This window comes from Chiloscyllium plagiosum, chromosome 15 (genome assembly GCF_004010195.1).
Source record: "Chiloscyllium plagiosum isolate BGI_BamShark_2017 chromosome 15, ASM401019v2, whole genome shotgun sequence".
Lineage (NCBI taxonomy): Eukaryota > Metazoa > Chordata > Chondrichthyes > Orectolobiformes > Hemiscylliidae > Chiloscyllium > Chiloscyllium plagiosum.
In genome coordinates this window covers 15,612,855-15,639,379 of record NC_057724.1, presented here as the reverse complement: position 1 = coordinate 15,639,379, position 26,525 = coordinate 15,612,855, and the positions used below count along the sequence as shown (strand labels likewise).

Genomic DNA, 26,525 nt, shown 5'->3' with positions numbered 1-26,525 from the left:
ATGTGACGGGCAACTGGAAGTACTCAGGGATGCCCCCATTAGAACGGGGTACAATGCTCAACTCATCGACCGCCAGTTCCGATATGCCACAGCAAGGAACCGTAATAACCTCCTCAGGAGACAGACACGTGCTGCAACCAACAGGGTACCCTTCGTTGTTCAGTATTTCCCAGGAGCTGAAAAACTACGCCATGTTTTTCATGACTTGCAACACATTATCAATGAGGATGAGCACCTCACCAAGACCTTCCCCACACCTCCACCACTTGCCTTTAAACAACCGCCAAACCTCAAACAGATCATTGTTCGTAGCAAGCTGCCCGGCTCTCAGGAGAACTCCATACAACTCTGTCACGATGGACGCTGCAAGACGTGTCAGAGTGTGGACATGGATACCACCATTACATGTGGGGACACCTCCCACCTTGTACATGGCAGGTACTCATGTGACTCAGCTAATGTTGTCTATCTTATACACGGCAGGCAAGGATGCCCTGAGCAGCAAAATCGACGTTTCGGGCAAAAGCCCTTCATCAGGATTTATTCCTGATGAAGGGCTTTTGCCCGAAACGTCGATTTTGCTGCTCGTCGGATGCTGCCTGAATTCCTGTGCTCTTCCAGCACCACTGATCCAGAATCTGGTTTCCAGCATCTGCAGTCATTGTTTTTACCACAAGGATGTCCTGAGGCATGGTACATTGGGGAAACCGAGCAAAGACTACAGCAACGGATGAATGGACACCGCACAACAATCAACAGACAGGAGGGCTCCCTCCCAGTTGGGGAACATTTCAGTGGTCCAGGACATTCGACCTCGGACCTTCAGGTGACCATCCTCCTAGGCAGACTTTGGGACAGGCAGCAGCGAAAAGTGGCCAAGCAGACGCTGATAGCTAAGTTCCGTACCCATAGGGAGGGCCTTAACCGGGACCTTGGGTTCATGTCACATTACAGGTGACCACCATTGCACTATACACACACACAGATACTCCTACACACACACACACACACGCACTCCTATGCACACACATACACATATATACACAGACACTCACACACATCCTTACAGACGCACACACTCCCACGCATTCTCTCAGAGACTTAGAACACTCTACACTCATGCACACACACATACACTCTGTCTCACAGACACTCACAACCCCCACCCCAGACACACACACACTCACACATGCACCCTCTCACAGACTTAAGACACTCTACACTCACTACACACACATATACACTCTCTCTCACACTCACAACCCCCAACCCAGACAGACACACGCACACACAGACACAAAGACCCACATGCACACATATATTTTGTGGGGCGAATTTGTACTTGCAGAGTTACATTGTACTTTGCTCAAAAACTGCATGAATTCATGTAAAACTCTGTTATCTCACTTTTTAGATTAGAATCAATCTAAACATCATGACATAGACAGAGAACACATTTATTGTATCCATTGCTCCCGATGTGGTCTCCTCTACATTGGAGAGACTAGACGCCTCCTAGCAGAGCGCTTCAGGGAACATCTCCGGGACACCCGCACCAATCAACCCCACCGTCCCGTGGCCCAACATTTCAACTCCCCCTCCCACTCTGCCGAGGACATGGAGGTCCTGGGCCTCTTTCACCGCCGCTCCCTCACCACCCGATGCCTGGAGGAAGAACGCCTCATCTTCCACCTCAGAACACTTCAACCCCAGGGCATCAATGTGGACTTGAAATGTGTTGCTGGAAAAGCGCAGCAGGTCAGACAGCATCCAAGGAACAGGAGAATCGACGTTTCGGGCATAAGCCTTTCTTCAGGAATCAGGGCTTATGCCCAAAACGTCGATTCTCCTGTTCCTTGGATGCTGTCTGACCTGCTGCGCTTTTCCAGCAACACATTTTCAGCTCTGAACTCCAGCATGTGCAGCCCTCACTTTCTCCTTAATTGTGTACTAACTTCATAATTACTGATAATGTGTTATTTTCTTCTCAACCTGCACATTCCAAATCCATTGTGCTGTAAAAGTGGGTGGCATGGTGGCACAGTGGTTAGCACTGCTGCCTCACAGTGCCAGAGACCAGGGTTCAATCCCTGCCTCAGGCGACTGACCGCGTGGAGTCTACACATTCTCCCTGTTTCCTCTGGGTGCTCTGGTTTCCTCCCACAGTCCAAAAATGTGCAGGTCAGGTGAATTGGCCATGCTAAATTGCCCATAGTGTTAGGTGTAGGGGGATGGGTCACTGTTCGGAGGGCCAGTGTGGACTTGTTGGGCTGAAGGGCCTGTTTCCACACTGTAAGTAATCTAAAATGTTTAATCTTGTATGCCTGTAAGTTCTTAAGTGTTGTGTACATGATTACTCGCATTTGTCAATTATTGAATTATTACTGGCCCAGTAAAATGAACATTTTATTACATGAAATGTCAAATTTCTCTATAATTATTTTAAAAAGTATCTAAAAACATAATAATCTATTCATTTTTATTTTAAATTCTATCTTAAAACATGATGTGGAGGAGCTGGTGTTGGACTGGGTTGGACAAAGTAAGAAATCACACAACACCAGGTTCGAGTCCATCAGGTTTATTTGGAATCACTAGCTTTCAGAGCGCTGCTCCTTCATCAGCTAGCTGCGGAGCAGGACTGTAAAACGCAGAATTTATAGCAAAAGATTACAGTGTCATTCAGCTGAAATGATATATTGAATAAACCTAGATTGTTGTTAAGTTTTTCATCTTTTAGAATGGGTTGCAGGTTTCGGTTCATTAATATGTAAATCCCTGAACTTTTTTAAAATCACATTCTCACAATAACTTAAGGTTTTATAAAAAAAAGGTGACATCTCAGCTCAGGCAATGCATTAAAGATGTGAGGTTATAGTCTATCTGTAGTCGAAGAGTGTGATGCTGGAAAAGCACAGCCAGTCAGGCACTATCCGAGGAGCAGGGGAATTGACGTTTCAGGCATAAGCTCATTCCTGATGAAGGGCTTATGCCTGAAACACGATTCTCCTGCTCCTTGGATGCTGCCTGACATGCTGTGCTTTTCCAGCACCACACTCTTTGATATGGATCTCCAGCATCTGCAATACTCACTTTCTTCAAGAGTCTGTCTGCATCCCAATCTTGAGTCAGATTGGTTCTATTTGCAAAGTGGAATTTACAAAATATCACATGGAATGACTGCAGATAGTGCAATATTTGAGCAAAATAGAATGTTTCTGCAAATATAATTCTGCAAATACAAATTCTTATATGTGTATGTGCTTGCAGGAGAGAGAGAGTATGTGCATTTGAGTGTGAGTGCATATGAGAGCACGTGTGATTGCATGTGTGCAAGCTTGGTAAAGTGTGTCTGGGAGTGTGATGGGGTATAAGCCTGTGAGAGGGTGCGTGCATGGATGTGAGTGTGGGGGTGTATATGTGTACGTATAAAAGAGAGCTTATGAATGAGCGAGGGTCTGCGTAAGTGTGTGAATATGTAAGAGTTTGTGTGTGTGTGAGAGAGGGTGTGTGTTGTGTGTGTGAGTGTGTAGTGTAGTGGGGTCACCTGTAGTGTGACATGAATCCAAGATCCCAGTTGAGGCCATCCCCATGGGTATAGAACTTGGCTATCAGCTTCTGCTCAGTCACTTTGCATTGTTGCCTATCCTGAAGTCTGCCTTGGAGGATGGTCACCCGAAGATCTGAGGCTGAATGTCCTGGAAAACTGAAGTGTTCTCCAGCAGGGAGGGAACAATCTGGCGATTGTTGTGCGGTGTCCATCCATCCGTTGTCATAGCATCTGCTTGGTCTCACCAATGTACCATGCCTTGGGGCATCCTTGCCTGCAGCATTTGAGATACGACAACGTAGGCCGAGTTACATGAGTACCTGCCACGTACATGGAGGGTGGTGTCCCCACTTGTAATTGGGGTATCCGTGGCGACACTCTGACATGTCTTGCAGTGGTTGCCATGAGGATGGCCTCAAAGAGCATCTTGGGTTCATTTATATCGGTTTCTAAGGTGGTTTGCTTATTGGGACTGTTGTATGTATTCACCACAGCATAATTAAGTCTAGTTTGGGTAGACTGAGTTCTGTAGGGACCCTTTATTCTGTTCTTTGTGTTTCATTGTGTAGATTTGTGAATAAGTTTTGTCTGTTTCAAAACCTGGTAGTTAACCTCGCTACCTTACTCCGGGTAATTTTCACTGTACACTTACTGAAACAAATTGAAAAGGTATGGTCTGGGCTGCCACTAAAATCATAGTGTTGGTGGGTTAGGAGAAAGATGTAGGAAAACCAGACAAGCCTGGAGGTTTTGTTGGGTTAGTCAAAAAAAGCACAAGGGAAGTTAGACAACGGCCTCAGAGTGTACAAGATAATTAAAGGTTGATTAAGGAGAAAGTGCCAAATCTGCTTAAAAAATATACATGCAAAGGTAAAGTCTCATTCACCTAGGCCAGGAATAGCAGATAAAGAGGTTACATTATTAAAGGACACAAGATCCTCTCAGTCTGTAATGCTGAAGGATGAGGAGATATGCACTCCTGAGGGACTATTGCCAGAAAAGATACTGGCAACAGGAATTCATGGTGAGACAAAAAGTGGTCAATTACGTAAAGTAAGGCGAGAGAGTCCAGAGAAGAGCAGAGAATTTGTGGTCAGAGTACTGGACAAACTCGCAGCTCCAAGAATACAATTTGTCCTTGCAAATGATGTAGCTGATTCACCGGTAGGCATGCTGCCTACTCTAGTTGAAAAGCCAGTGGAGACGCAGGCAACCGAAGACATGAAAATGTTTTTCCAGGAATTTTCCCTGATTATGTGACCACAAGATCACAGAGGCACAAGTTGAAGCAGGAAAGATTAAAAGGCATAGATAAGGAAGCTGACATAACGTTTTCCGAGATCATTTTGATCACTTAAGTGGCACAGAGCAGGAGCAAATAGGTAAACATACTTATTGAGTCTGTTATGCTTATTGAGTTACAGCTGAAAAATGAGGAGTTAAAACAGTTATATAAAAAGGCATACACAGAGAAGGAGAGTGAATGCCTTCCTGGGTGTCATTACTCAACAAATGATGTCTTAATGAGGAAATGGAGACCATCACACATTAATGCAGATGAAAAATGGACTGAGATTCATCAAACTGTTTTTCCAGTAGGGTATATAAAGGAGTGCTGCGGGTGGCGCGTGAGCTACCACTTGGAGGTCATTTAGGGATGAGGAAAATACGGGCAAAAATACAAAGGCATTTTTACTAGCCTGGACTACACAAGGATATAGTTGAATTTTGCCAGTTGTGCCATACATGTCAGCTAGTCAGAAAACCACAGGCAATAATAAAACCTGCATCCTTAATTCCTATTCCAGCATTTGAGGAACCTTTCACAAAAGTCTTTATTGATTGTGTAGGTCCCCTACCTCAAACAAAAAGTGGGAATAAGTATTTATTAACAATAATGGATGTGTCAACTAGATTTCCAGAGGCAATCCCATTATGCAGCATCATAGCTAAAAGGAATGTAAAAGAATTACTTAAATTTTTTACTATTTACGGACTACTAATAGAGATCCAGTCACATCAAGCATCAAACTTCACATCCGGGCTATTCAAGAAGGTTATGGATAACTTGGAAATAAAACAATTCAAATCTACTGCTTACCATCCAGAATCGCAGGGAGCGCTAGAGAGATGGCATCAAACTCTAAAGACCATGTTGAGGGCTTATGGTCAAGATCATCCAGTTGGCTCAGGTTCAGAACGAGATAGAGAGCATGGTCCAAGATGGCATAATCGAAGTGAGTTACAGTGACTGGAGCTCACCCATAGTCATGGTTTCCAAAGCCAGATGGTACCCAATGGTTATGTGTGGACTATTGCAAAGTCAATGCCATTGCAAAGACTTATGCATATCCAATTCCACGGTTGGAGGACTGTGTCACAAAAGTGGGACAAGCAACTTACATTTCTCAGTTGGAAAATACCCGATGGGTCTTTCTATTCTCTCGTCATCCTCCTGCATGAGCATCGCACTGACACTCACATCACTGGCACGGTAGCTAGGTTGAAAGGCTTCATGTAATCCTGCGTGGCTAATCCTGGCGCAGTGGTTAACACAGTTCTTAGGCTATCAAATACCTTTTGACAGTCCGCTGTTCACTGAAACTTCTCAGAGGCTGCTGGCAAGTACCTCTGTCAGAGAGAGCAAAGGCAATTTCAGCTTTCATAACGCCAAATGGACTGTATCAGTTCAAAGTCATGCTATTTGGTATGAAAAATGCTCCAGCCACTTTTCAGAGACTGACTAATAGGCCGTTGCCGGATTACTCAACTGTATCGTGTATATTGATGACCTGGTGATTTTTAGTCACTCATGGAAGGAACATTTACAGCATTTATTGGACTTGTTTGATCAACTTCAGAAGGCAGGTTTGGTGATAAACCTAGCTAAAAGCCCAAGTCACATTCCTGGGCCATGTTATTGGACATGGATGAAATGGCCCCATGGGATGCGAAAACAAAAGTAATTGGGAATTTCCCATTCCGCTGATGAGAAAAGCAGTACTCAGATTCCTGGGATTGAGTGGCTTTTACCTGAAGATTGTGCTGAACTTTAGCAATGTGGCTGCTCTACTTACTGAACTGTTAAAAAAAAGGCAAGAAGTTTCGGTGAACAGTGGACTGTCAAAAGGTATTTGATAGCCTAAGAACTGTGTTAACCACTGCGCCAGGATTAGCCACACAGGATTACATGAAGCCTTTCAATGTGGCTACTGTGCCAGTGATGTGAGTGTCAGTGCGGTGCTCATGCAGGAGGATGACAAGAGAATAGAAAGACCCATCGGGTATTTTTCCAGGAAGTTGAACATTCATCAACAGAAATATTCAATGGTGGAAAAAGAGATTTTAAGCTTGGTGTTGGCATTACAACATTTCAGTGTTTATATTACCAGAAATACGTCTGAGACAATTTTATATGCTGATCATAACCCATTGACATTTGTGGAAGAACTTAAGGACAAAAACGCCAGAAAGTTTAGATGGAGTTAGTTGTTGCAGCCATTCAATTTGACATTTGTGCATGTGGCAGGTCACAAAAATGTGATTGCCGATGGGTTATGGAGACTCGAATGAGATACTGCAAGTATACAAGTGGTTGTACACGCTTGCATGTTCATAGTTAGTTCAGTGTATATGTGTCTTTAGACTACTAACCGGGATTTTGAAGGGTTTTAAAAATGAGGCCATCTTTTGTTATTGACGGTCCATTTTTTCCAAGGGTGGGGGGGTATCACAAAGCTGGTTTCTTTTTTTTAAAAGCTGTTCCTTTTCTCAAGGATACGATGTCCTTGGTATTTTTTCAGAGGGATAATAAAGCGCTCTCGGTGCTGATTACTCTGGTTTGGTACAGAGATTAAAGAGTATTGAGAGGCCTTTTTGTTTAGTTGTAAACAGATGAGACGTCAGGCCAAAGTGGTCATGCTTTAGAAGTGACCTGTATAATGAAAGGGGAATGGTCAGCACTTGAGTTGAGCAGTTTAGTTCAATCCAGAACTAGTTGGGAGTTCAACAGTGGAAACAAGCTCTCTCTCTCTCTGCCCTTTTAACTTCAACCTGTAAGCATGTGTTCCATCATTTATATTGGTTTCTAAGTTGGTTTGCTTACTGGGACTGTTGTATGTATTCACCACAGCATAAGTAAGTCTAGTTTGGATAGACTGAGTTCTGTAGGGGTCCTTTATTCTCTTCTTTGTGTTTCATTGTGTAATTTTATGAATTTTTTTTGTCTGTTTCTAACTTGGTAGTTAACCTAGCTAACTTACTCTGGGTAATTTTCAATGTGCACTTACCAAAACAAATTGCAAAGTTATGGTCTGGGCTGCCTGCTTAAGAATGTTTTGAGTGGTCTGGCCTAGTCCATAACAACACACTTGACCAAGCTTGCACATAAGCAAACACATACTCTCTCATGTGCACTCACATTTAAACGCACACGCTCACATGCACACACTCATTCTCTCTCTCCCTCTCTCATGCACGTGCACACACATATAAGTCTATGGGGTGAAATTGTATTTGCAGAATTATACTTGCAGATACATTCTATTTTGCTCAAAAGATGCACAACCTGCAGGCAGTCAATCCATGTAATATTTTGTAAATTCCACTTTGTAAATAGAACCAGTCTGACTCAAAATTGGGATACAGACAGATTCTAACCTCATACTTTTAGTGCTTTGTCTGAGCTAAGATATAAGTTTTTTTTAATAAAACCTTGTTATCTTGAGAATGTGACTTTAAAAAGTTCTGGGATTTACATATTAATGAACAGAAACCTGTAACCCATTCTAAAAGATGAAAGACTTAGCAACAATCTAGGTTTGTTCAATATATCATTTCAGTTATATGACACTGCAATGCTTTGCTATAAATTCTGTGTCTTGTGATCCTGCTCCACAACTACTGGTGAAGGAGCAGTGCTCCGAAAACTAATGCTTCCAAATAAACCTGTTGCACTATAACCTGATGTTGTGTGATTTTTAACTTTATCTTAAAACAATCATTTTTTTACTTTGGTATCTGAACATTTCAATTAGACTCGAAGAGGTCTATGTGTTTTATGTGGTTCATCATGGGTAAGATGCTTAACTGGGTGTCCATTTGCTTGTTGATGTCAATGCTGCTACACTTCAAGTCACCCCATCGATTTGGAATCAGCTTTGAACTAATGTCATGACAAGGCAAGTCCTCATTGAACAGTTTGCTCAGCCTTTGTGGGGAATTTTCTTCAAGATCAGTGGCAAGTGTCCTTGATTGCTGCTTACTGTATCATTCAGGGCCACCATGGTCTTCACAGTTACCTGATACATAGCAACATGGCTTTCATTGGGGGTCAATTAACTTGGATGGTTGGTTTATGATGCAGCCTATTTCCAACAGTTTGTGTTCAATTCCTGCACTGCCTAAGGTTACCATGAAGGAGTCTTCTTCTTAGCCTCATCCCCTTGTCTGAGGTATGGTGACCTTTGGGTTAAACTACCACTAGTTGTTTCATCCAGCAGCTACTCTCTCATTCCTTATTGTAAGGAATTAATCCAGATGACATAGCAAACAGTGGCGGGGTAAATCCATAGCTACTGATCTCTGGATACAGAATGCTGACCTGCCTGATAATCTGCCTATGCTCCCACACTAGCTAGACATTGACAAAATGGGTCACTTTTAGTTATGGCATGATTCTAGGTAGTAACTGCAAAGTGGTCTGTTGTAATCAATATCATCCCACACCAATGGAAAACCTGCAAAACTGTATGCTTGCTGTTTTTTTTTCTGGCAAGACAGTATTCAGTTTTCTTGTATTGCCCAGCTGAACTGACTTCCCTTCGGCAATAGTGAATGATGATGGAGACACCCCAAACTCCAGTTTATAAGGGGCTCAAGGCAATTATGCATGCCTACCACAGCCACTGGTACTGTTGCCCTCACCTTGGTTTGAGTTCCTGGAAGATTTCAGCATTGGCGTCTTTCCTTGCTGGACGTAAGGGAGGAGAATGGCTTCCTGAACATCCTTTCCCATCTCCCTTTTGCAGCAGCTTGTTCTCCCCGTACCACCTCTGCTCATTCACTTTGTCATGCCATAGATCAAGTGGAATGCATATTAATGAAGCCAAAATTGACTCTGTGTGTGTGTGTGTGTGTGCAGAATCCTTGAAGTCAGAACTAAGCCCCTCAGCAAGTGCCACATCATTCCCTGTAAGCTTGGCCTCTTTAAGTAACTCTGAAAGACTTCTGGAACTCCAGCAGGGACCAGAAAAAAAAAAATCAGCAATTAAATTGTAAGTAGTTGATAAACTTATGATTTGGAGGTTCCATTGTTGGACTGGAGTGGACAAAGTTAAAAATCACACAACATCAGGTTATAATTCAACAGGTTTATTTGGAAGCACTAGCTTTTGGAGAGCTGATCCTTCATCAGGTGGTTGTATGAGGGAGCAGCACTCCAAAAGCTCGTGCTTCCAAATAAACCTGTTGGACTATAACCTGGTGTTGTGTGACTTTTAACTTTGATAAACTTTTAAATAGTGCTGATGGGGGTCATTCCTCCTGCTGTATGTGTTTAAGGGATGGTATTAGCTGGAGTATTGAAATCCAGAGTGATAGTGCTACCAATCAACATATACTACATATTAACTAATTCCACAGCCTGTCATCTCCTCATGCTTCCTCTGGATGCCCCCTGAGCATATGGCAATGCTCTCACTAAGATGCTGTCAAACTATGGTTTGTACCAGAAGTGGGGTTATGTGTTGTAAATGGCATTTTGTATAAACAACACCTGTAGCCCTAAAACTCTAGGCACTGTGGAGCTGAATTCAGTGGCCTCATAAATATAATTACCAAATTTGCAAGTGCTTTTTAGTAAAGTTATTTCAATCTCGTGCCTTTTGATCTCCAATTAAGATACAGTATTCTTTAAATTGCACATGTAATATCAAATTACCATTACATTTCACCTTAAACATACAAGCAATGTAATTACTGTTCTGGTCATATCACTACTGAGAAGGATTATAATATGATGAACTGTCCTGCTGCGCATAATACTGGAATCTAACTGCGAGCTTCTATTGTTGGAGGACGATATGAATTATCTTACAGGTCTCCGCTCGTTCACAATCCAAAATGGGCTGATCACTGCATTAAAATCTGTTGAAACATTTTGCCAAACTCTGTTCCAGGTTCATAAAAACAAGCAGTACTTACCGTAGAGAATAGTAATTAGGGAAACTGGCATAACTAAAATTCCCACCAGCATATCAGCTACAGCAAGCGACATCAGGAAGTAGTTCGTGGCATTCTGCAGCTTTTTCTCCAGTGAGACTGCCATGATCACTAATATATTGCCCCCCACAGTCAACACGATAATGATGAGAATAAGCAAGGCAGGCCAGTTCTTTTTTGAGATGCTTGTGTGAGCGATGTCTTCCGGGTCTGAGGCATTAAATATTTCCCCTGTAGTCAAACTCTGGTTCAGGGTACGAGAGCCGTTGATATATCTGGCCATGAGAACACTGTAGAAATTGAAATGCAGAGACGCAGAACTGGAGCGAACCTGACAAATTGTGAAGTTCTTCTTTAAATAAGATATGAAATGCTTTGCTGTTTACTTTTGTAAAATGCCTGTGTTGAAGGGAAGACTACCTCAAGCATTTGGGCGCATAATTCATCCATTATTCTGTGAGCTTTCAATTGAGATGTCAAGTATTTTAAGCCTTCAAGCATTTTTGTACCTGACAAAATAAGTAATGATAAAATGCAGGCAACAGTGGGGTTCTCAATGTTTTCACCTGGATTTCTGAATACAAAGTGAGAGATTTTCCTGCTTCACACCTCATGCAGCAGCAACCACAATATCATCACAAATGGTGCCAAGCTCCTCAAGAGGTTCATGTTGTCATCCCATTTTCTCAACTTTTCTTTTCTTCTTGAGTATGTATTTTTGTTACTGTCTCTTTTCTGCTTTTGCTGCTTTTTCAGAAGCCGCAAAGATTCATGTGGATTTCAACAGGCCTTTTTTTTCCCCCATTATAATCAACTCATTAAGATCTAATCAAAATGTTCTTCCAGAGTTGAATGAGTCCAATTCTGAAAGGAATCACAATTAGAAAGTTATAACATTGTTATTTGCTTCAGTACTTAAAAATATTAATTCAATTAAAACTCTGCACTGCTACTTGCATTCAACATTCAATGAATAGTGCCTCAAATCCTTGCAAAAAATCTAAGTGTACATCTCCTGCCTACATAACTACCATTCTTCTTCACATGTTTTATTACATTTGCTGCCAAAAGTATCAATACACATTGGCAAAAATATACTGAAGTGCCAATTCTGAAGTATTTTTCATCTCCGTTGTCCTGACAATTATCTTTTTCCCAAGTTCATTAAATTCTGCTTTATCCATCACTACCTCACACAGAACATGAGGGGAACATTAACTCAGTACATTCCGAATTACTCATGATAAGATACTTTAATTATGTGCAGAGCTTATGGTGTATTCTTTTTAGAGTTTGAACATTAACAACTGAGGCTTCTGCAAGATGAAAAACACAATAAGTATAACTTTGCACCCAATGTGGAATATCATTTGCTTTCTCAACCAGAAAATTGCTTTATGATGTTAATACCACTGAACTGATTTAACACATCGGTCAACATGTGTATGTATGGATTCAGCTGCAGGAATCGTTTAAAGATGGTAGGCAGAGGCTGGGAATTCTGTGGTATGTAACTCCTAGCTCCACAAAGCTTGTTGGCCATCTATAAGGAACAAGTCAGGAGTGTGTTGCAATTTTCCTCATTGCCTGGATAACTGCAGTTCCAACAATGTGCTTAATATCATCCAACAGTGAAAGATGGCAGCTGTTGAGCGCTTTCTCAAGGGCAACTAGGAATAGGCAATAAATGGTGGCCCAGCCAGTGATGCCCACACCCTACGAATAAATTAGGGAGGAGTAATAAATTCTGGCCTCGCCAGCAACATTCTCCTACCCGGAATTAATTTTAAAAAAGGTACAAAAAGAAGTTTAAAAACCTACTAGAATATTGGCTATATTCTCATCGTGTGTGGATCACAAAGAGGAGGAAATTAGAAAGCATTGATTAGACCACACATGGGATGCTGCATTAAGCTTTACATCTCAGGAAGTGTGTACTAACCTTGGAAATTTGTTGCACAAATTCGCTAAAATGATTCCTGGGTTTAAAGAGGTTGAACAACAAGGGAAGGGTGTATAAATGTGGCTTGAATATAGTGGATTGAGAGGCCATCTGATGATACTATTTAAAATATTAAAAGGATTAAACTGATTGATACAGAGAAACGAATTCTCACAATGTGGAGTCCAAAATGAGGTGACTTGGTCTTAGAATCAGGAAGCACTTTTTCACCCAAAGAACTGTTCTAACCTGATCGTATATAAGTTATCTCATGAGCATATGACCATGGCATAACATTAAACAACTGGACTCCATTTTGCAAAACATAATCCAAGTTCCAACCCAAGCTACTTGTACAGGCAAAGCATATTTTTTTTTCAAGGTTGCTCACTCAAAATACTTGAATTTCCCACCGAACAGCACGGCAGGAACATCTTCATTGCTGAGGCCACAGTGGTTTGAAAACAAGCACACCACTACTGTTTCAAGGTCAAATACTCATGAGCAACAAATTCTGATCTTGTGAGCAATGCCCATATCTTAAGAACAATAATTGTTTTAAAAAAAATTGTTTGTAGCGGTGAGTAGTGCACCAATTTCCATCACATGAGCTATAGCTAACGCTAGTAGAGATAGGTTCAAGTGTCATTTGTCCATTAATGTAATAATATCCACTAGTGTTTAGTTATGTCATAGCATTGTTCTTAGGCATGCAAATGGGTATAATGATGTCTTACAGATGAGAGAAATCATGAATATTATGAAACCATATCTGTCTCTGCTGCTGAACTGGAAGTTGGTTGGCCTATAGGGAAACGGGGAGCTGGCTACATTGTATAGTGGACAGCATACCATCTGTGATGCACCAACTCTCTGGCATAAAAGCTGCGGGCAGCACTGAACTTCATTGTCACTGACAGTGCATCACAGATGGTTTCTTTTCCCTACAGGCCTGAGCAGACCAGATGACGAGCCTCACTGAACCCTTGTCTTCAATATGCCCAGGTTGGTGAGTGACTCTGGCTGCAGTAGGATTGAAGAGACAAGCAGTTTGTTTTATGTGAGGTGAAGTATTTTGAGAGGACTAACATGCTGAATGGTAGGGTCCTAGGAAGTACAGAGAATCAGAGGGACCTTGGTGTGTATATATCCATAGAAACTTGAAGGCAGCAGAAGCATTAGACCAGATATTAAGAAGGCATATTGGATTCTTGCTTTTATGAATCAAGCCATGGTATACAAGAACAAGGAGACAATGATAAAGTTGAATATAATGCTAGCTATGCCATAGTTGGAGTACTGTGTGCAGTTCTGTTCACTACCCAATAGAGAACATGTGATTGCATTAGAGAGGGTGCAGAGGAGATTCACAGCTTGTTGCCTGGGCTGGAGAGATTTAGTAATGAAGAGAAATTAGATGGGCTGGGGTTGTTTTCCTCAGAGGGTAAAAACAAGGACTGCAGATGCTGGAAACCAGATTCTAGATTAGAGTGGTGCTGGAAAAGCATAGCATTTCAGGCAGCATCTGAGGAGCAGGAAAACCGACGTTTTGGGCAAAAACCCTTCATTAGGCATAGAGGCAGAGTGCCCCAGTTCCAAACTTCCAGCTCAGCACTAGTTTGGAACTGGGGCACTCTGCCTCTATCCCTGATGAAGGGCTTTTGCCTGAAATGTTGATTTTCCTGCTCCTCGGATGCTGCCTGAACTGCTGTGCTTTTCCAGCACCACTCTAATCTAGAATTTGTTTTCTTCAGAGCAGAGAAGCTGAGAGGGGAGCTGATTGAGGCATACAAAGTTCCCAAGGGTATAGACAGGGTAAATAGGAAAAATGTTTCCCATTAACAGTGGGGTCAAAAGCTATGGGGCATAGTTTTAAGGTAAAGTGTAGAAGGGTAAGGGGGAATTTGAGTTTCTTTTCATCCAAAAGACTGTGGGCGTCCGGAGTACACTGTCTGAAAAGGTCATAGAAGTGGGAATGGTTAAATCATTTCAGAAATATTTAGGCAAGGACTTGAAATGTCATAGCATACTAGTGCTGGAAAAGAGCCAAGTGCTTGAGCATGGGATTGAGATAGGAAAAAGTTTGATGACCTGTGTGAACATAATAAGCCAAAGGGCCTACTTCCATGCTATAAGACGCTATGACTCTTTTTAGATTAGATTAGATTAGATTAGATTACAGAACAGTGTGGAAACAGGCCCTTCGGCCCAACAAGTCCACACTGACCTGCCGAAGCGCAACCCACCCAGACCCCTACATTTACCCCTTACCTAACACTATGGGCAATTTGGCATAGCCAATTCATCTGACCTGCACATCTTTGGACTGTGGGAGGAAACCGGAGCACCCAGAGGAAACCCACACAGACACGGGGAGAACGTGCAAACTCCACACAGTCAGTCGCCTGAGGCGGGAATTGAACCCGGGTCTCTGGGGCTGTGAGGCAGCAGTGCTAACCACTGTGCCACCGTGCCACCCACAGGATGCGCACCAGAGCCCCTGTGCTCACAGATGCCTTACCCTGCCACTCTTGTGTCAGAGATGTTGCAACCAAGTTGTGATATTTCTCTATGTCAATGCTTGGATAATGTTTTAAATTGCCTTTTTGTTCCCTTAGCCTATGTGAGTTACCGATCTTTACCAATGTGTTAAACATCCACACCCAAAATTTTACAATGGGAGGAAGACTTCAAAGCAAAGGGTATGAATTCCCATTGTTTCTTTGTAAAGTCCCTATTTATCCTTTTTGTTAAATGAACATTATAACTCTTGGCAATTTGAATTAATTACTTGGTATTTTATTGCTGTAACAAAGCATTCATTAAGTACCTGTATTTATTTGAAACAAATTATAAGTTAGTGCAATGCAGCTGAATAAAACATAATCAGTATGTAATGCAATTAGCAAAATTGAAGCCCTTGGAATTAAAGGGGCACGGGAAGTGTGAATAAAAATTTGGCTTTAGAACAGAGATTAGTGGTGAAGAGCAGTTTCAGATTGGAAGGGAATATACAATGCTGTCCCACGTGGATCAGTATTATGGCCACTGGTGTCTGGAGTCTGTTAATGATCTGGACTTGGTATACAGGGCATAATTGAATATTTGCAGATTACACAGAACTCAGGGATGCAAGTAAACAGTGAAGCTGTGAGAATGTTAACAGCAGATTTCAGTAGGACAGGGACAGATTGGTTAAAGGGGCAGATACATAGCAGATGTAAGACATGCAGACAAGTGTGAAGTGATACATTTTTGTAGACAGCTCTACGGCCTGTTCCCTGGGACGCACACTGAGACGAACATCAACTGTGCCTGGAGGATCATCAACTCGGTGAAGGACGCTCTCTGGGCGGTCCGAAACCTGCTGATCTTCTAGCTGAAGGAGTTGACCTCGACTGAGTGTTGCAGACTGGCACATTCCAAGGTCCAGTACTATGTGTTGAGGGACGCGCTGAAGTTTGGGGCAGCTGCCGCCAAGGCGCAGTGGGGAAAGACCACCGTGTAACATCTGCCTGCCTAAAGAAGAACGGGGGGCCCGCGCAGTCATTTGGGCTCTGCTGATGCCTCAGCTAAAAATGTAATCGTACAGACCTGTAATAGGAATGATTACTCTGTTTTCGGTATGCAAACAAATGGAATGTTTACATATGTATGGCATGGGCTTTTGCCCGAAACGTGATTTCGAAACTGCTCGGATGCTGCCTGAATTGCTGTGCTCTTCCAGCACCACTGATCCAGAATCTGGTTTCCAGCATCTGCAGTCATTGTTTTTACCTCATATGTATGGCATGTCCAGTTATACAGATCATCAAAATATTTTATGAATAAAGTATATTTTTGAAATAAAAAAAAATGACAATAAGATAAACTGAATGGCATGACTTTCGAATTCAAAAGTGAGGAGGTTATTCTAGTCCTTTGGAAAACAGTGTCTGGCCTTTAGCCCAGAGAATTAGGCTGAATCTTGCATTTTTTTGGCTAAGTTTATGTTGCATTAATTTTTCTTCAGGGACATCTGTTGCGAGACCTAATGGGTTTTCTTGCTGTTACTGTATCAAACTCATTTCATTAACTAACTATGCCTCCCCTACAGAACTTGCTACGTCCAGCTCTTCCCATCTTACCACATGGCGCTCCCAGAACACCTCCCCATGCAGCAGATCCCCGTTAAAATACATCATCGCTTGCCTCTGCACAATCTCCAAAAGCCTGCTGTGCATCCAGATAAGCGCTGGCTTTCTGAAATTGTCCTGCTCAGTCATGCCATTAGACATGGGCAGTATAGTCCGAAGTTATCCCCTCTTCCCTGCTCACATTTCAATATTGTTCTATTTGTCCATTTGTATTGTTTATTTTTAATTTGAAAATTATATTCAAATTAACAAATAATTGTCAAATCTGTAAGCCTAAAACTAAGCAATATTAGTGGATAGACACTCAATGGGATAAGTCTTAACTCTATTTGATGGTGTTAGGGCAAGGAAAGAGAGTTGACAATTGTTTTACATCACTTACCATTTTTAATTCCACTGACTTCAATGTTATTTGGGCTGTTAGCAAATGTTTTATGCTATCACTCAGTCACAATGTACTCTATTAAATTGCTCAGTCCTCCATAAAGGTGGCAATAGCCCATCTGTTGTAAGTATTATAACGTCTCTGTTAACGTAGTTGACTGAAGAAAGTTGCATTCAGTGTTCATCCATCAATATCACCAACAAGAAACTCTAGCCTCCCTTTTAAAACAGATTTTCAGACGAGAGGTTTTAGTAATCGGAAACAGGTCACAGGCAAATTTGTTGCTAAAACCTTAGAATTGCTGAATTGCATCAAAATTTTGAAATCTTTGTTTTGCTTTACAATTACCTTTAATAGATAATTATTTGCAAAATAGTATTGTGGTTTCTTGTCGTTTTTGTCTCGGAGATAATTAATCACATTTTGTTAGTGCTGTAAAATATTAAATGTTCCCATGATCTTGGCACTGGCTCACGATTCCTTTTGGCCTGTTCAATGTAAAAACACATAACAACTCTTGGTCTAAACATCTGCATTCAAAGAAAAATATTTAAGGGAAATGGTCTTGTTGGGTTAGGTTTTCAACTAGTCTCCAGTGTGGAAAATGTATATTTTGAATTGCAGGCTCATTATGGAATCCTCTGGAATTTATTTCCTGTGAATCATTGAAAAGGAAGGGGTTGTGGTTGCAAGAATGTGCAGCCCATCAGCGATGACAGTTTTATACCCAAGTGCAATTTTAAACTTTACCCCATTATCAATAATTGACAAAAAGGAAGTGAAATCTCCCTGAAGTTTTCCTTCCAGCATCCTTGTTACTGAAGCTAAGAGAAGTTGGCCTATTATGGGATTTGGAAATTAATTTGAATGTATTTCTAATAGTCAGAGTTATTCAGCGTGGTATTTCTAATCCATTTTCTCTGCACATAAAATATTTTGCAGTTCTCTCAGTAGCAGCCAGAATGCTAATGTGTACATGCAAAGCAACTGATGCTGCTTGCTTCAAGAAACATGATTGACTGACTTCACAAAAATTTGTATTCAGAGTGAGTGTCTTCCTTTAAAGCATTTCAAGAAAAGATCATTAATTGTGAGTTGCAATTCATTGCACCTGGTTAGTCTGTCATGAAAATGTCAAACCCAGATGATATGCAGATGTTACATCGTCATGGAGATATCCACAAAAGAGAAAGGAAGACTTCCATTTATATAGCACTGCCATGACTTCAGGACATTCTAGAGTGCTTTTCAGCTAATAAATTACTCTTGATGTTGTACGTTACTGTTGATGTTGAGGTGCCAGTGTTGGACTGGGGTGAAGGGTGGCATGGTGGCTCAGTGGTTAGTACTGCTGCCTCACAATGCCAGGAACCCGGGTTCGATTCAAACCTCAGGCAACTGTCTGTGTGAAGTTTGCACATTCTCCCCATGTCTGTATGGGTTTCCTTTGGGTGGTCCGGTTTCCTCCCACAATCCAAAGATGTGCAGGTTAGGTGGATTGGCCATGCTAAATTGCCCACAGTGTTCTGGGACGTGCTGTTTAAGTACATTAATTAGGGGTAAATAGAGTAATAAGGTAGGGGAATGGGTTTGGGTGAGTTGCTCTTCAGAGGGTTAGTGTGGACTTGTTAGGTCTAATGGCCTGTTTCCACACTATGAAGGTCAAAAGTCACATGACACCAGGTTATAGTTTAACAGGATTATTTGACATCACAAGCTTTTGGATCGCTGCCCTTTCATCAGGTAAAGTGCCAAAGGAACAGTGCTCCAAAAGCTTGTGATTTCAAATAAACCTATTGGCCTATAACCTGATGTTGTGTGACTTTTAACCATATGTTACCATTGTAATTTAAGGACTATGGCAATTTGTGTATAGCAAGGACCCAGAAAAAAACAATGTGCTAATGACGAGATCATCTGGTGCTGTTTGAGTTATATGTGTTTTTTTTTGCCTTGGAGGTAAGTAGGAATGACACCAGTTTCTATATCTGAAAAGTTTTATTTGCAATGTTTTAAAATATCTTGGTCATCAAAGGATTCTGGAAAATCCAAGATGAAGGATGGTAAAAATTTCTGGTTGTAACAGTCTGCTCCATTTTTGAGGTATTTTAGGTGTTGAAGGTGATTTCCTCGAATTTCAGGAGCGGTAATGATTGTTTTATGTACTGTTGCATTTCTTTGGACGTTTGGAGGAAAAGAAGTCAAAACAACAGCACTTTTAAAAGGGAGAGGAGCAGACAAAGGCAGCACATGGTGAGGTCAGTGCAGGAGAGAGAGAGTGAAAGAAACCCACACTGCTAACTGACACAGCAGTGAACCTGCACAGTTACTGCTTTTGTTGTTTGAATTCATGTATCGCTGGACATCGGAGTGCATCTGGGAAAATTAACAAACAGGGAAATTCGCAACTGATCTTGGAGGAACCTGTTTGGGAGAGGTCACAGCACAGAAACAGATAAGGGAATATTTTAAGTGTGGCCTTACAGAAAGTCTGCAGTAGTGAGTAGAGTGGGTTCTTTCTTGATTATATGTTTTATTGAGGTATGTCTCTTGATTAAACTTAAAATTATAAGCCATAAGTATTAAGTTAGCCTGGAGCAGTGTTTTGTAGAGGAATAAGACTGCTATTTTCTGAGTCCATAGGTTGGAAGAAGCAAAAATGGTCTTTATTAGAGTAATATGCTCTTCTTGTCGGAAATGGGACTTTAGGGATAGTTCGCATGTTACTGAGGATTATATCTGCAATAAATGCAATTGGTTGCGAATCCTATCGGATCAAATGGATCGGTTGGAGAGACAGTTGAAGGCAATGAGAAATTTACAAGAGCAAGGGGATGTGATGGATGGAAGTTATAGGAAGGGAGAAAAGTTGCAGATACAGTCACATCGATGGGTTAACTCTAGGAAAGGTAAGAGAAGTAGGCAGGTAGTGCAGGAGTCTTCTGTGGCTATCCCCATTTCAAACAAGTATGCTGTTTTGGAAAACGTAGGGGGTGATGGATTCTCAGGGGAATGTAGTAAGAACAGCCAAGTTTCCGGTATTGAGATTGGCTCTGATGCAATGAGGGGTACATCGGGTTCCAAGAGCTCAATTGTGTTAAGCGACTCTGTAGTCCGAAGTACAGATAGACATTTCTGTGGCCAGCAGCAAAAAATCAGAATGGTGTGTTGCTTCCCTGGTGCCAGGATCAAGGATATTTCAGAGAGGGTGCACAATGTTCTCAAGGGGGAGAGGGACCATCTGGAGGTCATTGTACACATTGGAAACAATGACATAGGAAGGGAAAAGGATGAGATTCTGAAGGGACAATATAGAGACTTAGGCAGGAATTTAAAAAGGAGGTCCTCGAGAGCAGTAATTTCTGGATTACTCCCGGTGCTACAAGCTAATGAGGGTAGGAAAAGAAGGATAGAGCAGATGGATGCATGGCTGAGGAGCTGGTGTATGAGAGAAGGATTCACATTTTTGGATCATTGGAATCTCTTCTGGGGTAGAAGTGACCTGTACAAGAAGGACGGATTGCACCTGAATTGGAAGGGGTCTAATATACTGACAGGGCGATTTGTTAGAGCTCTTGGGAGGATTTAAACTATTATGGTGGGGGATTTAAACTATTAAGGTAGTGAGGAAAGAGATCAATCTGAGACTGATATAGTTGAGAAAAGAAGCAAGTCAAACAGTAAGGGTAGGCAGGGACAAAGCTGAAAACAAGGTAGGACTGATAAATTAAACTGCATTTATTTCAATGCAAGAGGCTGAACAGGGAAGGCAGATGAACTCAGGGCATGGTTAGGAACATGGGACTGTGACATCATAGCAATTACAGAAACATGCCTCAGGGATGGACAGGATTGGCAGATTAATGTTCCAGGATACAAATGCGATAGGAAGGACAGAAAGGGAGGCAAGAGAGGAGGGAGAAGTGGTGTTTTTGATAAGGGATCGCATTACAGCTGTATTTAGGGAGGATATTCCTGGAAATACATCCAGGGAAGTTATTTGGGTTGAACTGAGAAATAAGAAAGGGATGGTCACCTTATTGGGATTGTATTATAGACCCCCTAATAGTCAGAGGGAAATTGAGAAACAGATTTGTAAGGAGATCTCAGTTAGTTGCAAGAATAATAGGGTGGTTATGGTAGGTGATTTTAACTTTCCAAACATAGACTGGGACTGCCATAGTGGAGAAAGTGAGGACTGCAGATGCTGGAGACCAGGGTTGAAAAATGTGGTGCTGGAAAAACACAGCAGGCCAGGCAGCATCCCCTCTTAATACTCGGGCTTATGCCCGAAACGTCGATTCTCCTGTTCCTCGGATGCTGCCTGGCCTGATGTGTTTTTCCAGCACCACACTTTTCAACTCTGGGACTGCCATAGTGTTAAGGGTTTAGATGGAGAGGAATTTATTAAGTGTGTACATGAAAATTTTCTGATTCAATTTGTGGATGTACCTACGAGAGAAGGCGCAAAACGTGACCTACTGTTGGGAAATAAGGCAGGGCAGGTGACTGAGGTGTCAGTGGAGGAGCATTTTGGGGCCAGCGACCATAATTCTATTAGATTTAAAGTAGTGATGGAAAAGGATAGACCAGATCTAAAAGTTGAAGTTCTAAGTTGGAGGAAGGCTAATTTTGACAGTATTAGATGAGAACTTTCAAAAGCTGATTGGGAGCAGATTTTTGCAGGTAAAGGGACAGCTGGAAAATGGGAAGCCTTCAGAAATGAGATAACGAGGGTCCAGAGACAGTATATTCCTGTTAGGGTGAAAGGGAAGGCTGGTAGGTATAGGGAATGCTGGATGACTAAAGAAATTGAGCGTTTGGTTAAGAAAAAGAAGGAAGCATATATCAGGTATAGACAAGATAGATCAAATGAATCCTTAGAAGAATATAAAGGCAGTAGGAGTATATTTAAGAGGGAAATCAGGAGGGAAAAAAGGGGACATGAGATAGATTTGGCAAATAGAGTTAAGGAGAATCCAAAAGGGTTTTTACAAATATATTAAGGACAAAAGGGTAACGAGGGAGAGAATAGGGCCCCTCAAAGATCAGCAAGGCGGCCTTTGTGTGGACCTGCAGGAGATGGGGCAGATACTAAATGAGTATTTTGCATCAGTATTTACTGTGGAAAAGGATATGGAAGATATAGGCTGTAGGAAAATAAATGGTGACATTTTGCAAAATGTCCATATTACACAGGAGGGAGTGCTGGATATCTTGAAACACATAAAAGTGTATAAATCCCCAGGACCTGATGAGGTGTACCCTAGAACTGTGTTGGAAGCTAGAGAGGTGATTGTTGGAGCGCTTGCTGAGATATTTGCATCACCAATAGTCACAGGTGAGGTACCAGAAGATTGGAGGTTGGCAAATGTGGTGCCACTATTTAAGAAAGGTGGTAGTGGGCAAGTTGTTGGAGGGTATCCTGAGGGGCAGGATGTACATGTATTTGAAAAGGTGAGGACTGATTAGGGATAGTCAACATGGCTTTGTGTGTGAGAAATCATGTCTCACAAACTTAATTGAGTTTTTTCAAGAAGTAACAAAGAGAATTGATGAGGGCAAAGCAGTGAATGTGATTTATATGGAATTCGGAAAGGCTTTCGACAAGGTTCCCCTTGGGAGACTGGTTAGCAAGGTTAGATCTCATGGAATACAGGGAGAACTAGCCATTTGGATACAGAACTGGCTCAAAGGTAGAAGACAGAAGGTGGTGGTGGAGGGTTGTTTTTCAGACTGGAGGCCTGTGATCAGTGGAGTGCCATAAAGATCAGTGCTGGGTCCACTGCTTTTCGTCATTTATATAAATGATTTGGATGCGAGCATAAGAAGGATATTTAGTAAGTTTGCAGATGACACCAAAATTGGAAGTATAGTGGACAGTAAAGAAGGTTTCCTCAGATTACAATGGGGTCTAGATCAGATGGGCCAATGGGCTGAGAAGTGGCGGGTGGAGTTTAATTCAGATAAATGTGAGGTGCTGCATTTTGGAAAAACAAGTCTCAGCAGGACTTATACACTTAATGTTGAGGTCCTGGGGAATGTTTCTGAACAAAGAGACCTTGGAGTGCAGGTTCATAGCTCCTTGAAAGTGGAGTCGCAGGTAGAAAGGATAGTAAAGGTGGCATTTGGTATGCTTTCCGTTATTGGTCAGAGTAATTGAGTACAGGAGTTGAGAGGTCATGTTACAGCTGTACAGGACATTGGTTAGGCCACTGTTGAAATATTGCGTGCAATTCTGATCTCCTTCCCATCGGAAAGATGTTGTGAAACTTGAAAAGATTTACAAGGATATTGCCAGGGTTGGAGGATTTGAGCAGTACGGAAATGTCGAATAGGCTACGGCTGTTTTCCCTGGAGCGTCGGAGGCTGAGGGGTGACCTTATACAGGTTTATAATATTGTGAGGAGCATGGATAGGATAAATGGACAAATTCTCTTCCCTGGAGTGGGAGAGTCCAGAACTAGAGGGCGTAAGTTTAGGGTGAGAGAGGAAAGATATAAAAGAGACCTAAGCAGCAACTTTTTCACACAGAGGGTGGTGCATGTGTGGAATGAGCTGCCAGAGGAATTTGTAGAGGCTAGTATGCTTGCAACATTGAAAAGGCATTTGGAAGAGGATATGAATAGGAAGGGTTTGGAGGGATATGGGGCGGGTGCTGGTAGGTGGGACAAGATTGGGTTGGGATAGCTGGTCAGCATGGACGAGTAGGACCGAAGGGTCTGTTACCATGCTGTACATCTCTATGACTCTATGACTCTATGACCCTATTGATGAGGTTAGTACATTTGATGGGCTGTATGAGGACATCAGTCTTATTTGATCCCTCATAATAAACTGGGCAAGAAAGTAAGATCGCAAGGGATCCAAGGCATAGTTATGCATTGGATTCAAAATTGGTTAACAAAGAGGAAACACAGGGTGATTGTATGGAAGTATTTCTGTGACTTGAAGTCTGTTTGCTGTGAAGTTCCCTTGTGACTCAGTTTGGGGCGCTTGCTCTTTGTGGTGAAGATTAAATGTAAGGGGTATGGTCAAGATGTTAACAGATGACATGCAATCTTGTACAGTAGCAAATAATGAGGAGGATAGGGTGAACTACAGGAGGACATCAAAGATGGCAGAATCGTGGTGAGTGAAATTCAACCCGGAAAAATTTAGAGTGCTTTTAAGGCAAAGGATTGCACTATGAATGGTAGGACCATGGAATGTACGGAAGATCAGAGAGAATGTTTGTGAACATCCACAAATCTCTGCAGGTGGATAAAGAGTTGGTGGATAAAGTAGATAAGAAGACATCTTGAATGTTTGCCATTTTTAAAAAAATGATCTATTTGAGCATATTATGAGAAACCTCTGGAGCAGTTTGGACTTGTACCCAAGGTAGGGACATTACCATTGTTGCTGCAAGTATTCAAGATCGAGGTGGTTATCAAGGAAGCATATAAAAGGATTATCAGATCACAACTGGACGGATGTGATCTCACTTGAGAGGGTGCAAAGGATATTTACCAGGGTTGCTGCCTGGGTTGGAGGATCTGAGCTATAAGGAAAGGCTGGGTTGTTTTCCTTGGAGCAGTGTACATTGACAGGGGACCTGATAGGGGTGTACAAGGTTATGAGTGGCATAGATAAGGTGGATGGGAAGGACCCTTTTCCATTTTTAGGGGTTGAGTCAACAGTGAATGTAGATTTTAGGTAAGGGGCTAAGAGAAGGGTTGAGAATTTCTTTCACCCAATCTCTCTAAGCTATGTCTCGTTAGACGGATTTAACAGAGAAATTGGCCTCAGTATTTTCCTGGACACTGTGAGGAGTGTGTATTAATTATTTGCGTTTATCTGGTTTTAATTACCTTGTATTTTTTCTCCACTCACTTCTTGACAGTAACACAACTGTGATCATGGACTCATCCTGCGGACAATGTTGGAACAATGGTACAGGTGCAGCCGGTTTTTATTATCCTTAAACAAAGGGTGTGATATCAATAATTTTGTCTCTGAGCTTATGACTAAGAATACATCTTTAAAGGACAATGATGCCTACTGGAAAGGTTAATGTTTTACACAATTCAGAGTTCATCTTTCACAATAGATTTTGAAGAAAATTGTTCAACATTTATATAATGATTTTAAAAAAACAAAAAACAAGCTACAATTTTCTTTCCAAAATTTTCAATGGATCCTTAACTCTGTTCCAAAAATTCCAATTTGAATTTGGATATAAGCTTCAGTGAGACCAAAAACATCTTCCATTATTTTTGTTTATATGCAGCATTAATGTCTCTGTGCAATATTTTTAGCTAACCAATTAATGGATTCATGTAAATTTCTCAGTGGGTTAATGTAACACACATTAAGCTGTTAACTTGAACAATTTAACTACTGTAAAATAGAGCAGAAAGGAATTTATTTAAACATGATAACCATAACGCAAATTAAACCCAGCAGCACTCCAATAAATTTAATTTATACACAATGGAAATGATTAAGCAAACCTGAACTATGTTTATATACAATGAGCATTGCTGTAGCAATGTGCTTCAGAAGCCTATTCCCAAAGGACGTTTGGTCTGGTGCTGGACCCTGCCATTACAAAGAGGCAGGCATCTTGTTTCAATATTATAATGGGCCAAAGGAGATATGATTTAATATCCACAGTATTCCCTGCTGGGCATGATAAAAGAGGACTTCTTTGTAATTCCAGAATTGTTCAACCCTCTCTTTCAGAGAAAAATAAGTTAAAGGAAAGGTTATAAGATAAATAGTTACTTCAGGGTTTTATTTTGAACTACTTTATTTTGCTCATTTTTGACCAAGTTCTGAATGGAAAGCATTTGTTTCAGTTTTGCAGTAGTCATTTCTCTTTGCTGCCTACAAGTTTGAATAGTGGGCATTTTCATTACCATTTCCTGCTTTATGCCATTTGGAGGAGGAAACATGCAAGGAAAGGAGGCTGTGTGACAGGTGAGATTATGTTTGCAAAAGACTGCACCATGACATCTCAAAATCCATACGCTGGCAGAGGTAAATGTAACCTGATTATACTGTCTGCACGGGTAATGTCCTCAGGTAAAAACAAGGACTGCAGATGCTGGAAACCAGAGTCTAGATTAGAGTGGTGCTGGAAAAGCACAGCAGGTCAGGCAGCATCCGAGAAGCAGGAAAATTGACGTTTCGGGCAAAAGCCCTTCATCGGGAATAGAAGCAGGATGCCTGCAGAGTGGAGAGATAAATGAGAGGAGGGTGGGGGTGTGGAGAAAGTAGCATAGAGTACAATGGGTGAATGGGGGT

At 41.6% G+C, this 26,525-nt stretch overlaps 1 protein-coding gene across 2 annotated transcripts in view; it reads right to left on the bottom strand.

Moving 5' to 3' along the window:
* LOC122557127 (5-hydroxytryptamine receptor 2A-like) overlaps positions 1–26,525 on the bottom strand; it is a 254,177-nt gene that overhangs the window by 15,512 nt on the left and 212,140 nt on the right. The window contains exons 1-2 of one of the 2 annotated variants that reach the window (XM_043704466.1): positions 25,088–25,123; positions 10,754–11,635 (exon numbers count right to left, since the gene is read on the bottom strand). In XM_043704466.1, coding sequence (XP_043560401.1) covers positions 10,754–11,054 — 301 coding nt within the window. In that variant the 5' untranslated portion in view covers positions 11,055–11,635; positions 25,088–25,123. Of the gene's footprint in view, positions 1–10,753; positions 11,636–25,087; positions 25,124–26,525 lie in introns of those variants that run through there. The other variant, XM_043704467.1, reaches the window with a different exon arrangement.